The 15,642-nt window shown below is 45.2% G+C and overlaps 1 protein-coding gene across 9 annotated transcripts in view; it reads right to left on the bottom strand.

Moving 5' to 3' along the window:
• The window catches only part of MAP4K4 (mitogen-activated protein kinase kinase kinase kinase 4), a 143,998-nt gene that overhangs the window by 55,546 nt on the left and 72,810 nt on the right, over window positions 1-15,642 (bottom strand). For all 9 annotated transcript variants that reach the window (XM_072337787.1, XM_072337831.1, XM_072337806.1 and 6 more), the window contains exons 4-5: window positions 2,077-2,202; window positions 1,189-1,299 (exon numbers count right to left, since the gene is read on the bottom strand). In XM_072337787.1, coding sequence (XP_072193888.1) covers window positions 1,189-1,299; window positions 2,077-2,202 — 237 coding nt within the window. The remainder of the gene's footprint in view (window positions 1-1,188; window positions 1,300-2,076; window positions 2,203-15,642) is intronic.

Here is a 15,642-nt window from a genome sequence, read left to right as displayed (position 1 = left end):
ACTTTTTGTTAAACAAGCTCTCTCTTTCATCAGTGACAAATTCAACGTCAAATCAGGTTTTGCAATGCCTGTTTGCAATGTGAATTTTGCATTCCTTTTTTCCAGATAATCCAGTTCCTGCTAGTAAACAATTAAGGCCCCTTTTACAAACGTCTCACAAGAGTGAGAGAACAGCTGCAACGTTTTTCTGAAGTACAACCTTGTTTCACCTTCTCAGCAAGCATGATCCTACCACCTTAAGAAGATGAAGGCAACCTAGTATGCATTACCTCCAGGGTTGCACAGTTGTACTCAAGTCAAGCACAAGACTGGTACTCTGTAATACAGCAGTTAGTTTTCCTCACACTAAAGCATGCTATCCGCTTGACAGGAAATATAACCATCAGCAGGTATTCACAATGGTGACTTTTATTCCTTCTAGTAAACAACTTAAAATGTGCCAGCCCAAACTTCAACAGCCAAACTCTCTCCTAGCAGCTGGAGTTTGAGCAAGAGACCACAATCATGTCTCCATCATTTTAAAATATTACCAAGACAGAGTCAATGTGCAATACAGACAACAGCGGCATTGATTTATGTGAGAGCTACTGGTGGTTTCCTTTAACATAAAGCCCTCGGAACTTCAGTTTTGATGAGGCAAGTGAATAGACACACTGTGTAATGGAATGGGTAGGAACCCATTTGTTTTACGAAGAAGCATGAGGAAAATCATACCAGACTGACTTAGCAAGGCAAACATGCCAATTCAAAAAGCACTTCAACTGTACCAACTGCAAATTAAATATGAGGCGCAATTAGCTAAAGCTTCAGTTTTAGAAGAACTGCTAAGTGGCATCCCTCTTTCTGAGACACTTCTAAAAAGAGCGTCTTAGAGGCACGTGGACACTGTTTCTTAGCTTGTACAGTAGATAAGGACTCTGGTTCTTATGCTGCCTTCTCACGCAGTGCTGCTCTTACGGTACAGCACAACTCACACAGTGTGTGAGTATTTGTAGTCTTGTCCTCACTGCCGGTGTAGGAGGTGGAAGTTAAACGATGCACAGCAGACATCCATCCACTCCTACATGCTCTTCAGACAATGACTTGGCTAACAGGACTGATAGGAACAGTTTCTTGCAGAACCACAAGTTAAGTTACATCCGCAAGATTGCTTCCACGTTTCTGAGTGCAGTGAGCTATTTTCCTTACCCTGAGAATCTCTCTGGAGATGTATGCTATCCAGTCTTCTTTCAGAGTATTCCCTTTCGTGTTCTTCACAAGGTCTGTGATAGAGCCTGCTCCACAAAACTCCATAACAAGCTGCAAAAGAAATACCAGCATGCAACCAGCATTAAACACAGTTTCCAGCTGTCTAGCAAAGTAAAATAATCACGCTGCAGCACTGATTTGGGAAAGCCTCGTGAAGCACAGAATATCATTTATTTTACCTCTCTGCCTTGAAAGTGGATCCAAAACAAATGTCTCCAGTGTGTGTCAGACAAACATGGAATACGTCTCACATTAGTTACCACATTTTCAAGGACTGATTTAATCACTGTAACTTAATACTGGGAATCTGGATATGCTCAGCTGTGCAAAATGCATTAGCAGTAGCAGAAGTAAGAGCACATCCAGTGCTGAAGGAATCAAGCTGACCACACCATTGCAACACATCTTAATCTATAATTCCCACTTATTTATGGGAGGCAAGAGCGTGTACTTGTGTCTGTATGCTGCCATTTCAAACCCAAACTTCAGTTCTCTAGAGGGAACAGATGAGATGGGATGAGAAATGGGTAGCAGCTTTACTTGTGCAGCCACGCATTCCTACTGCTCAGCTCATCTGCCTTGTTCCCACAAAACATGTTACTATCCACTTTTGAGATGGGAAAAAAAAAAATTACTTAAAGAGCAAATACACTGCTAATAGCAAATCTTAGTTCAGCCATCACATTAGCCTACGTTATTCAATTCCCTATCTGCTCAAGCAAGCACCAAATTCTATTAGGCGGTCTTTCCATAATGATATTTCTATCATCCTCAAATGATTTCCAAAAGAGAAAGGCTTATGAACATGCTTGAGAAACATCTGCTTACCCACAGTTGGTCGTCATGTCCTGGAGGACTCTTCTTAATGAAAGCACCATAATACGTTGCAATATTTCTATGATGAGAATATTTCTTAAGCATATTAATCTCCAGTTTAATTTCTTCTTCTTCATCCTTTGGAAAAAACAAAAACAAAAAATGCATGTTTAATACAACATGTGCATAAGTTATGCTCTTTTTTCTTCTTTACAAGTACCTTTTAAAAAGTTGAATTTATATCAACATCATACTTAATAAACAAATCCCAGGTTCGTGCCAGCAAAATTCTTTTTATTGAGATTGCCTCAAATAGGCCCATACTTCTCTAAGTTTACAGTAGTACAAAAGCTAAGTGAAGGATCACAGAATCACAGGATGGCCTGGGTTGAAAAGGACCACAATGATCATCTGGTTCCAACCCCCTGCTATGTGCAGGGTTGCCAACCACCAGACCAGGCTGCCCAGAGCCACATCCAGCCTGGCCTTGAATGCCTCCAGGGATGGGGCATCCACAGCCTCCTTGGGCAACCTGTTCCAGTGCATCACCACCCTCTGTGTGAAAAACTTCCTCCTAAGACAAACTGGTCTTCATCCAAAACACAACAACTACAGTACATGGAAAAATCTGTTAGTTTATTAGGAGTATTATTTGTTAATTAATATGGAGTATTATTTCTTTCTCCTTTTTTTTTTCTTTTTTTTTGTTCGTTTGTTTGACTGTGAAGATTTCACCCCATTCTATTTAAATACCACCAGACGGGCTCAGTGCATCAGGAATTCCCCTCCCTGCATGAACAAGCCCTACGCCTCACACAGAGGTTTCCTCCTCCTCCATCCGGCTCCACAGAGGAAAAGCAAGTGCATCAGGAAAAGAGGGCTGGGAGCCCGACCTGTAAACAGGATGCTGCAATACAAAGGCAGAGGAAGGACTTCCCCCTGCTTGCCCTTGTCAGAGTGGTGCCAAGCAGAGAGCAGCTCAGGTGAGAGGAGGATGTCCTCACCATACATGAGATCAGTGTTGGAACAAACCACACAGCTGTCTGGAAGGGGCAATGCTACACAACCACTTCTTTAAAGCACCAACAACATGCAACTTAAATAATAGCAGGGTGAATTACATGGAAGGATCCACGTGTGCTTCTGGGACAGTGCAACAGCAATGATGTACGTGCATGAAGACAGTAGACAGGGGAGAAGGCGCAGCCACCGTCCCACTCTTCCAGCACCAGTGCACTCCCCAGCCTTTCTTTAAGCACACCTAGATAGTGGGAGTCCTCACTTAGCCCAACTCAAGGCAACTAATTAAAAGAGAGCTGATTTCCCCATTTAGTCGGGGTGTGTATTTGCTCCACAACCTTCTAGCTTTGCATACCCAGGGGCCACCTTTCTGCCTTTAAGCTGACTCCAGGAAGAAGCTGCTACCCCTGCTCCCTAGGGTGGCAGGCTGGCTAAGATGGCAGCAAGTGTTTTGATTATCCTGTATGTCAAAGCTGATTACATTTTAAGCTTTAAACTTCCTTGCAATTTGCAGCACGCTAGCAATCAAACATCCCATCCACAACATACGCAGACGTTAATACTATGTGTTAACTATTTATGTGTGTCGGTACGCCTGGCTTTAGCGAAGGAAACCACCGTGTGCCGTAAAGGAAACAATTGTTTGTAATACACCAGCACTGGGATGCAGTGCTTACTCGTACATTACTGTGAGAGAACTCCCAAAATGCACCAGGGATAAACTATCCTTAAATCTTCTCACGATGCTTCCTTAAAGTAAAATACCGCGCATTTCTGGAACGCTGAACAAAACGGTAATATTATCCAGTAAATCAAAGTTCCCAGCAAACAGCAGCCCTGGAGAGAAAGCATTATTATCAGCACTGCTTGTTGAGCCAAAGGCTTAACTCGGGGCTTCCTCAGCTGTTTCTGCTGTCCTTGCTGTTGTGTGAATTGTTTTTATTTAGTCCGTATGCAAAATAAATGAATAGATAGATAGGAAATACTAGAAGTATACACGATCACTGTTAGGAAGTGCCATTCTGGGATTTGAACCTCGGCAAACAAAAAAGCTGCATTGGGAGCTCTGTTAAGCACAATAGTTTGAGTCTTGGTCCTTGGTAGATTCCTAAATATAATTGGATTAACCTGCCATTTTTTATTCACTCTTTATAAGGATATTATTTCCTACCACCAGCGCATAAACACAATGGCTTTTACAATACAGTAGGCAGGATGTCCTAAAGGTTGTTTGTGCTTATCTGTTATAACAATAGCAGCCAAACTGACGATGCCTAGACAGGATCCACTTCTGGAAAAAAAAAAACAAAGAGCAAACAAGCAAAAAAATAAACCACTAAAAAACACCCAACCCCAACAGCACAGAGGGACCAAGCAGACTGCAGGCTGTCACTGCTCCGTCCCTTTTCCCTTGTGGCCACATCAAGGCACCTATATCACAGCCTGCGGCGACCCTTAGCTAAGATCAGGAATGATGCTAAACTGCTACTTGAGCTGTCACTGAGCATTTGTCCCCAGCACAAACGTCTCACCTACGGATTCAGTCCAGTCTGATTGCCAGCTTACAGAATGAAATAGATTTGGTAACCCCTGCCAGTCTTTGCAGTACTCTGCTTACTTAGCGTGCATCAGTAGCTCCCTAGCGCTGAGTCCTGAAGACTTTGAGGCAGCAGACAAAAGTGAGGCTTAATCAGTGTGGAGAATCACAGAATTGTAGGGGCTGGAAGGGACCTCTGGAGATCTTTGAGTCCAAACTCTGTGCTGCAGTACTGCTATAGGCCAGGAATTGGTATAAGAAATAAAACAGTAGAAGACACAAATTGCTGTGTTCCAGATTCAGGACCTTATTTTTTTTTTTCCAGGGTAGAACTGACTTCATTCCAACCTGGACATCTGAAAAGGCCAAACAATATGAACCCTATGGGTGTTTACTTCTCCCCCTAACTACAAAAGGAGGATGAGGTCATCAGCAAAGATCCAGACACTGACTTTGCAGATGTCTTTGCTCGGGTGAGATGAGTCCCACCCAAAAATGTCACCGGATAAGAGCACTTCCGCACAGCTCCGCTCGCAGCCACGTGCAAGGCAAGGCGAGCAGCCTGCAGCCACCCCACAAGGAAAGCACCCACGGGGCCATCCTGGGACTCAGACACAGGGGCCGATGTGGGGGAAGGAAGCTCCCTCATCTCCGGCCTTCAAAGCCGTCCCTGCTGGTACTGCCTAGGATCACAAAGGGAAAAATTAAATCCGACTGAGGAGAGACTGCACTCTCACGAAGGGATACAAAACTGCATCTTTTTTTCCATTGGAGGCGAGAGGCAGCTGGTGAGCCCTTCCTAGTGATTTTATGCAGCTGGCATCAATTACCACTTTAAGCCATTATCTGCAGATACAAACTCCCATTGAAACATTCTTTGTCTGGGTCTGCGCTGGGGCTGGTGCGAGTGTTTTATACTTCTACATTCACTGTCTGTTTGTGACAGCATGTCTGATTACCAGCAATTTTTTGCAGAAAGCTATACTTTTGCAGGAGTCACGTGGTTAAATCAGGCTTGGAGTGGATTTCCTCTCCTTTTCCATTTGCTTCCTTTCCATAGTTCAATGGTCGCACCAGCATAACACCGAGGAATTTCTCAAGGCAAGGCTGCTTTCATCAGAAGGCCCTCACCTGGGAGATTACAAACCACAGGCACAGAAATCCACCACAGAGTGCGGGGTTCATTCCTAAACATCTGAATTACCACGCCACAATTAGCAGCAGGCCAGCCACCCCTCACTGTGCCACCTACTGGCTCGCAGCCTGCTCGCTCCTGCAGCACCAGGACACTGCTCTCTAAGGATGCTACTCGTTCTTCTATCATCCCTCATTGCAACCACTCATTACTGCAAGAAAATTCTGTATATTAACACTAATCTTGAGAGAATGAGGATTTCATAAGCACTTTACTAGACACCATGGTAGGGAGGCAAGAGATTGGAACAGAAACTCCAGAAAGAAACACAGAATCATAGACTAGCTTGGGTTGAAATGGACCTTCAAGATCACCTGGTTCCAACCTCCCTGCTATAGGCAGGGACACCTGCCTCTAGACCAGATTGTTCAAAGCCCCATCCAACCTTGTCTTGAATGTCTCCAGGAAAGGGGCATCCACAACCTCTCTGGGCAACTTGTTCCATAATCAAACATTTTGTCCAGGCACCTTGGGATACTAAAGAAGGCAGAGACTCAGCCTGTTCCTGCTCCACAGCTGATGTGAGGCCACCAGCAGACTGAACCAGGAGAGTCTGTCTTTGAGAAACAGACCTGGGGATGATGGGCAGCAGCACTGTTTTCCATGCTCTATAATACAAGGAGAGTATGTCAGGAGCTGGAAGGAAGGCAACAGCCTAAAGGTACAGCAAGGAAATACCCCAAAGGTGGTCTTCCATTCATTCTTCCTTTGATGGAAGAGTTGCCTCTGTGGTTGCCTCAATAAAGCAGCTTGAGGTGTTTGCCAGGCTTTACTTCTATCTCAAGGGACGGCATAGGTAGGGGAGGAGAAACAGGAGAATTACAGAAGAATTTACCCTAGTGTAGGACAATGGGTAATGTGAACGACAAAACATGGCCAAGTAAGGTTACAGCAAAACAGTGCTTTGTGACAAAAGTAAAACCAAGTTCATCTAAGCTTCCAAGTAGTTTTTATACTGTCCTATGTAACTTCGCAGAGGAATACAAATTCATCCCTTCAGCAACTTTCTTTTTCAATTTAAGAAGAGACAATAAAAAAAATCTCCCTTTACAAATGTCATGCAATAATTTCAAGCTATAAGCAAGTGTTTTAATTAATAACACTACCCAGCAGTGGAAACCTAAATATTCAGGCAAGGGGGGAAAGGAAGTCTCCAAGCCTCTTTTTATTTGCTTTTTCCCATGCCACCACAAAGCTCTGCCAGCCATATCCAGGGGGCTGCACTGCCTGGAGAACAGCTGCTGGTTGCACTCTACCCAGGACTTCAGAATGAGCTCAGCTGGCGATAAACCACAAGCTCCAGCAGCAGCCTGTGGGCTTTGGGAATCTTTCAACTATCAGAGAATTCAGATGCACACGCAGGGAGGTACAGAGCAGCATCAACCCAGCTTCTCTGGGAGAGAAGAAAAGGAGAACTAATCCACGGGCCCCGAGATGGTAGAAATTGTTTTGCCTTCAACTGGCACCAGAGATGACAGCCCATCCTTTCTTTCACCAACTCACCACGATGTGAGAGAGAAAACAAAACAAAAAGAAGGCAACAGGAGAGGATAAATCACAACACCAACTATTGCAAACCACCATTCTGCTTGTGTGTCACATCCTCCCTCCTCCCCACACCCCTAGTCTGGCTTGCACCCATATGAAGAAGGATCTGTCCAGAACTGAGAGAAACTGAATAGTGCTTAGCACAATAGGTGACCTTTTCTGGTACTGGAATCCATAATATACACAGTCGTTAATAAAGTTTCACACACAAGAGGGAAGTTTTGGCATGAGGAGCTGGGACAGTATTGCACACAGAGCAGTATTCAAACCAGGAGCTGTGGTACTGCCTTCAAGACGGGAAGGAGATCGCAATTTTGGGAGGGGAGGAATCTAACCACAACAAAAATGAGATTCCAAATGCTGGGCAAGTCCCTGCCAGAGCCTGCCAAGGTAGGAAGTTCATACAAAGAGAAAAGCAGAAGAGCTTGCAGTTCTGAGAATGCTACGTGGAGTAACATAATCCTTTCCAACCCCCAAACTGTGTCAGAATTGGAAATAAGATACAAAATAGTTATTTTAAATAGTTCTTAAAAAAATAATAATAATAATTAAAAAAGCACGGGCTTCTTGGGAGGGGAAGCCTAAGCTGTTGAATAGAAAAGACTTTAATCAAGACATACAATAAACATTTACAAGTCCATATGCAGTGCCTCCTAAATCTTAATATACAAGAGCCTCCAACTTTGTTACTATGACTTTCTCTCCTACAGCATTTTACAGAGCCTATGAGCTTTGTTACCCTCAAGGTAAAGACTTCATGCAAGTTTGTTTGCCTTCTATCTCCCTCTTCTATTACTTTTTCACCCCCAGCACTCCCTGTGCCTGTCCCACCACACGTGCAAGGCCCTTCTTTCACAGACCCCTCACCCACAGGCTGTTTCCAGCCTGGAATCAGTGCCTTTCCTTTCTCTGCATCATCCTTCCAGTCTTCCCTAAACATGCACTTCTCCAAAACAGCAAGCTGTTTGTGCTTAAGAACAAGGGCTTGCCACACCACATGCTCAGTGATACCCCAGGAGCAACAAACATCCAGCAAGCAATAGTGGAGGTAGCGAGCACCCTCCCACCACCGCTGTCACTTGTCTCTTAATTCACATGGGCAGCCCACATAGAGAAAGCCCTTTGTAGTCTTTGCTGGTTAGAAACCTCCCAGAGCCTACCCTGTTGCTGTGAGTTGCACACAAGCCTCCAAGCTGCCAGATGTAGCAGACCAGCAACATCTTGCTTGAGAAGTGCAGCGGCTAAAGACAGCTGGGTTGCTTTCCCAAGGGTCAAAAAAAATCTTTGTTTTGTGAGAAATGGTAGTGGGAAAGAGCTGTCCTTAGGACTACATTTGGTTATCTTTGGTCATTAGATTTTGTCAAGCAGGTTAAAAACACACTTCACAACCCACACCAGAGTGCTACATCTCCCCTTGGCACAGCGCCCTCTCTACTGCATTCTAAAGGCATCAACTGAAACAAGAGAGAAAATGAGCCAAATTGTTTGCAACAGTGCCATCGCTGAGGATGCAGCTATAGAGCAACAATAAAGTTAACTGGACAAAGAAGCACGAGGGATGGGTAGCTTTTCAGTTGGGTCCCAGCGCTGCCTGAAGGAGCCTGTGTAGCAGTATTGTGCAGGAGCACAAGAGGGAATCACGTGCAAAGGGGAAGGAGCCAAGAGCCACATGAAGACAATACTTGTCTGTTGTTTCCAGAGCCACCTCCTCTGCCAATCACAACGACAACAATATTTCCTTTCTTGCCTGACGTGCCCCTGGTGACTTTGCTGGGCACTGAATGAGCTGTGCTAAAGACAGAGCGAAGGCGCTGCTGCTGACCTCCCGCAGCAGAACCTCAAGGCACCAAAGGCTTTACAGAAGGCAACCCAGAGAGAAACCTCCTAAGGGCAAAATCATGCAAATATTTCCAGGGCTGGTCCATTGATCCTTGGTCATTGTTCCCTAAGAGTGTTTTCTGCTCAGACTGCGTTCTCATATATCAATGTAGAATTGTCCATCCTCATCAAGTCTGAATTACTTAGAAGTTATGCAACAACCTGTCCTTGTACTTACATCACTAGAGCTCCCACCAAAAAGGGAAGGGGTTAGTACCCTGCTTCTCCCAGTCTAATTCATGCTAAAAAAGGCCTGTTACCATACAATTCTACATCCAGTCTCAGATTTAAATCCTTGCTAGCGGGTATAAAAAATAAGTCTGTCTGCAAAGGAAACAAGTTAAAACATTTTGCCTTATGCAAAGGCCTAGGGCTCCGGGAAAGACAAGAAACATAGATGCCAGAGAGAATGGTTTCACATGCAAAACAAAAAAAGTTGTGTGGCTTTTCTGCTTCCCATCTCAGTGTATATTTGATGACAAAGAAAGCAGCATCTCTGGGGTGATGACAGAGCCACGGGAGGCGCTGTCACAACACTTGGCTGCTGCCCTCCCCCCACCCGGATTGAGACAGCAGGTCTCCCTCAGAAAGGGCAACAACATGTGGATCCTCCCCTGGGTGTGCAGTGCAGACACTGCTGGGACACAGCTTGGACATGGGAAAGGCTCCCGAGTCCCACAGGTTTCATACAGTTAAAGAGACTCAATGATAAATTAAAGTTCTAGTTGGAAACTAGGTATTAACTTTGAAAAGAGTGAGCAAAAGGCAAACATCTGGGAGAGGAGGGAAAACAAAAGGCTGAAACAACTGAAAGCGCTTTTCTAATGTACAAAACACTAAAGAGAAGCTATATTACCAGAAATTTAAGATGGGAAGATAAACAGCACGTCTGGCATAACACAAATGCACTTCTAGCAAGTACATCACAATAACCTACACTTTAATGAACACACCGATCTCCTTACTGAACAGATTCATTCAGTACACAGGCTTTGGTCATTACTAACATCAACCATTTGCTGAAATGCCAGCAAACAGGTAATGGAACACTGCAAGGTTTACTGTTGACTGGCTTTTGAAACCAAATCAACTGGTAGGTGGAAGAACTTCATAACACACTGCTGATCTTTCAGCTGTCTGCATTCCCTAAGTCTTCCACGCTTTAATTAAGCAAACCCTCCTCATTAAAATGTTGCAAGTACTGCAATTTTTCCTTCTAAATATTTAAAACCCTGGGAGATACACTAAAAAGCCCTGCAGTTTATCAGAAAGTAAGTACAGCATAAAGCCCTAAACAAAGAATTACTGCACGTTCTTTGTAGCCCACAAATCCACCTGTATAACATAAAACACTTAACTGAGCTCACACTATAAAGAAATAGATAGGACACTTCTCCCTTAAAGAAGCCTGATGAACACCTGCCAGACCAAACCTCATTGAATAGACTGCCATCACATCTGTCCCGACATCAAAGGTCATGCATTGGCTTAGGAACACATCATACCCACGTTTAAAGGCTGTTGTACATGTCACCCTTAACCTGAGCTCTGTTTTACATCCAGAAAAGGAAAACTTCAAAATCTGGGCTACGGCACAGCCTCCAAAAATCTTCTTGTAAGCAAGGACTGGTGTGAGATCATGATCTGACATTTAACATAAGGTTTCTTTTGTGAGCCAGCCAAAATATGTAAATTACACAGGAATAAAATGAATCGTCCAATCTGTACATGTGTCTTACAAACCTGCTTGAATGACACAGTGAGAATTCACAAGCCTTCACAAGTCTTAATTTCAGGTAATCTTTGCCTGAAGGTTGAACACCTCAGTTCCCCTGGACCGGCATTAGTCATCGTTCAGCCTGCACAGGTAACCCGCGGCCTCCTCCTCTGCTCTACGTGCGGACAGGGCCGGCCATGACAAGTGACAGCAGAGGGTGGAGGACCTAGGCTGGCCAAGTGCCCCTTCTTCTCACAAGAGGAGGAGGCAGAGCGTGTGAAGCAGGCTGAGCAGGCACTGTGTGCCAGGAAGAGAAGGGATGCTGGGAAACCTGCCCAAGGTGACACTGGTAAAAAAGCACTCTGGCAAGGCCGGGCTGGCACAGGGAGGGAAAGGCATGGAGGGGATGAAGTGACCAGCAATTTGTATCTGGGATGAAAGCACGACCATACTTAGAGCAATAAAATTACAGAGATCAGATGAATGGGCCTCAAATTCACCAAGTCACTCTTTTATTTATTTACTTACTTTCTTTTTAAGTCTTGTCAAATTTCTCTCGGCATTGGTAAGGCCACAGTTGGAACACTGGATCCAGTTCTGGGCCCTCCAGTACAAGGGGGAGATAGGCATACTGGAGAGAGTCCGATAGGGCCACCACAATGATGAGCATGGAGCACACCTCTGCTATGACAGCCCTGCCAGACTCAGCCATACAGTGATTCTATAGATTCCATTTTCCCCTTAAAAATTACCACAGAAAATACCCTTACCAGGTATGGAGGAGAAAAAAAATAAAACAGACACCACAAGCAAAGACCACCTGGCAAGTTTTCTCCTCCTTTCTTCACCCCTATTTCCACGTTCCTTCACTCTCCTCTTGTGTAAGAACAGGTCACCCCAGAAATTTCAGCACAGAGGAGCATGTCTGTAGTCATGAGACAGACAGCCCTAAGCAAACGCACACATACACTGATCTGTTTGTAACTCGCTTGGTTACACAAGGAGGAGACTTACAACCATAAAGGTTTTAGAGACAGGAGGGAATAAGGGCATTAAAATTTTAACTCTAAAATATATTCGCACTCAGAAACACAGCTTTTCAAAAAGGAAATCCATTAGAGAGTAATTTTCATCTGACTGACAAGATGATGATGATGACTCCGTAATTATTAGGTCCAATCACTCAAATTATAATTTACCAGCAGACACACAAACTACTCAATTCACAGCTAACGTTTTCTTCTGCATGCACTGCGTTTTTTTCTAAAACAAGAGAGGAGACAGACTATCTCTATCAGCAACAAATAAAGCAACCGCCGACAGAGGAATTCAGGGCCATCTGCGAGGGGCACATTTCCCTTCATGCTCATGCCAAACCCTTCCAGAGGACAGATGACAACCAGGTCTGTCACCAAAAGGCTTTTCCTTTGTAATCGGACAGAAGCAGCTGCTAGGCAGGTACAGAGGTAGATCCGTGTCTGTGCACACTTGATAAGTGAGTTCTTTATAAAAACCAATTGCTGAGGTTTTGATTTTCTTTGGTTAGATTCATGCTGACTTACGCACGGTATTTAAAACCACCCTGCGCTGCCAAAGCGCTATAAAGGCTGTGCACTTTAGTGTACAAGTAAGTGCATTTGGCATCGCGCCACTATGTACAAAATCATTTTCATGCAGCTGCCAGCAGAAGGGAACTATATTCTTGGACCAGATGTTTTTGTTGTCAGTGCTGCCAAGCACGCCTGGAAACCTCACAGCTGAGCGGTGCTGCAGGAGTGAATTAACAATGAACAGAGCCACAAGATGCTTGCGTCCATCTATCAGACAGGGCGGCGCAGCTCCTGATCTCCCCTCCTCCAGCAAGGAAGCTGCTGATAACCAGCTAATTATTACCTGCCTGAGAAGGATACTCCCTCTGCCTCCATTGGGATAAATAAAAGCAATATATGCTGGCAGAAAATATCACACCTCAGCTGCATTTACCCTTAGCTGGGCAGGTGAAAAAGAGACCATGACTAACAGCCAAGAAAACAGGATTGGAGCAAACATAGATGGGTCCTAATATTACAGTACGGGTTTGTTTTTGCTGCTGGGCTGCAAACAAGCTTGCAATTATTAAACAGTTTTTCTTCTCAAAGATCAGAGCTGCTACAGTATCTTTCTCTACAGTTTAAAAACAAATATCCCTGATCCTAGCACAAGGCTCTCTCTTTTGAGCTGAGTTCCTGACAGCCGCAGCTTACAGCAGAGTTGGAAGACTGGAACCCCCCATTCCAGCTCCTGCCACCAGCCCCTGCATCACCCTGCTGTTCCCTCCTATAAAACTAGGGCTGCCAACAGCCCCTGCCCCAAATCCCCCTCCTGAGGCTGGCTCTAAGTCATTCCCAATACCTCTAAAAGAAACTCTACGTCTGGGGCACCCCCATGCAGTAACAAAAAACTGCACAGGGTATAAGTGCACATCCACAGGCACACCAAGAGGGGCTGTCCCTGTGGCAGGGGGAACACTGCAAGTTGGGTGTTGTGTAGATGGATGGGTTGGTTGGTTGTTTGGTTATTCCATTTCCCAAGTGCTCCAGGCATTCAAAACTAAAGGCAGGCAGAAAGAGGATGTGTGTGCAGCAGGTTTGCTGGAGCTTTGGTCTCTTCTCCCTATCCTTCAGGCAGCTAGGCCTTGCACAGTTTTCTCCTGTACAGCATGCCCAGAAGCAAAGAGCATCCTCTTGACTGGCAAGCAACATGTCACGATGGCTTATAGCATGGCTGCCTGCTGGTCCTCACACCAGAAGAACACACTCACGTATCTGCTAAGCCACTTCCCAAGCAGGAAGCTTCACGCCCTCATTCCCAGCTCTTGCAGCCTTCAGATGTAGTCACCAGCTCATTCCTCCTCCTCATCTCCACTGTAAAAAAGTGACACTCAGCAACTTGGCCGCAAACGAATGTGTTTCACTGAAATCCTTCTCTACCAGAACAATCTGACCTCCTTGGAAAGGCTATCATAGAATGGATTGGGTTGGAAGGAATCGCAAAGCCCACACAGCCTCAACCCTCTGCCCTGGGCAGGGCTGCCCCCCCACCAGCTCAGGCTGCCCAGGGCCCCATTCAATCTGGCCTTGAGTGCCCCCAGGGATGGGGCACCAAAGTTTCGCTGGGCAGCTGTGGCAGAGCCTCACTGCCTTCTGAATAGAGAATTTCCTCCTAATACCTAATCAAAATCTCCCTTGTTTTAGATTAAACCATCCCCCCTTGTCCCATCACTATCAGACTGTGTAAAAAGTCAGTCTCCCTTCCTGTCTAGAAGCTCCCTTTATTTATTGGAAGGCTGCATCTCCTCAGCCCCCAGTGGCCACATCTCCAGTCTGCTGACATCTGCACAGGAGCCGTACTCAAGGCTAGAGTCTGGAACAGACACAGAACAAATCTGAAAGTTGCATGTTTAAAAAGAAACAAAAACAGACGGCCTCTCTTGTCTGAATAAATGGCCTCCTTCTCAGGGACTTTTCCTTTAAAACAAAAGAAATGCTATCACCACAGGGTCTCACGGGAAGATGATTCATAAGCAGGAAAAGGACTGTAATTCTATGCTTGGGGTACTCACCCTAACAGATATTACAACTTTTTACTATGCTAGTCCTGTAACATGATGAAGTGACAGTCTGAAAAATCTCTTTAATCACAATGATTTGAGATGGAACAAAGAGCAATTAGCCCAGCCAAAACGTTGGGGGGTGGGGAGGGAGCCATTTACATCTGAACGAGGAAACCTGGATTGTGTGCAGAGCCTCGAAATTCAGGAGGATGTGCTTTAAGGCACTGGATTTGCTCACAGCGGAGCTGTCTGACAATGAAGCCATGCACAAAGGGACCGACCGCAGCAAACGTGCCAGCTCCAGCTCTGCCACCAAGGAACGGAGCAGCTAGTCGGTTTGGAAACATTACTAAGCATTGCGGAAGGAGAAATCCCACACACAGCAATCAGATCTTTCCAATAGCCGGAGAGAGGCAGCTAAGTGAAAGACCATGTGTTGCGGAGGTCAGCCTCTGCCAGACTACAGGCATCCAAACAAAGCCCGTCACGGCCAAGGACTCCTCTCCTGTGATGTTGTCGCTCCAACAGGAGCGTGTAGAAATCCCAGAGCCCGATCAAAATGGAAAGCTTCATTCAAAGCATTGGTTAAACTGGTTAAGATTGTCTTTGCCGGTCTATTACCAAATGGCACTCTGCTTGGAAAAGCTTTTGGTTGCACTCCGGCTGCCATGAACTGCCACAGTGAGGGGCAGGGGTGCAGAACAGGAAAAGGAAGAACAGGCAGGCTATTATGAAGCCAGCAAAATGGTACAAAAAAGGAGAATTTTGAAGGCTGTGGGTGCTTTTTTTTTTCCCCCTCCTTGTTTTGAAAAATCTTTCTCCCCAAATCAGCTCCATCTGCAGTCTCCAAGCAGCTGGAAGTTTCTGCCAAAGTGATCAGCAGCAAAGAGCTCACGCTTGGCTTTGAATCGCATCCATTATACGCTCCAAAGTTCACACACCACAGGGAGAGATCGAAGAAAGTCGGAACTCTCTTTGGGTGAACACTGAGTCTCCCATCCAAAGCGCAAGAGATGACGACAGTGCATGAGAGCTGCTTCAGCAAAAAAACAAGGCTCTGTAGAAAAAAAGGACATTGCCTCTTTTCATGA

The sequence above is a fragment of the Excalfactoria chinensis genome, chromosome 1 (assembly GCF_039878825.1).
Source record: "Excalfactoria chinensis isolate bCotChi1 chromosome 1, bCotChi1.hap2, whole genome shotgun sequence".
Lineage (NCBI taxonomy): Eukaryota > Metazoa > Chordata > Aves > Galliformes > Phasianidae > Excalfactoria > Excalfactoria chinensis.
Note: the sequence above shows the minus strand (reverse complement) of the source record. Positions and strands in the feature narration are given on the sequence as shown.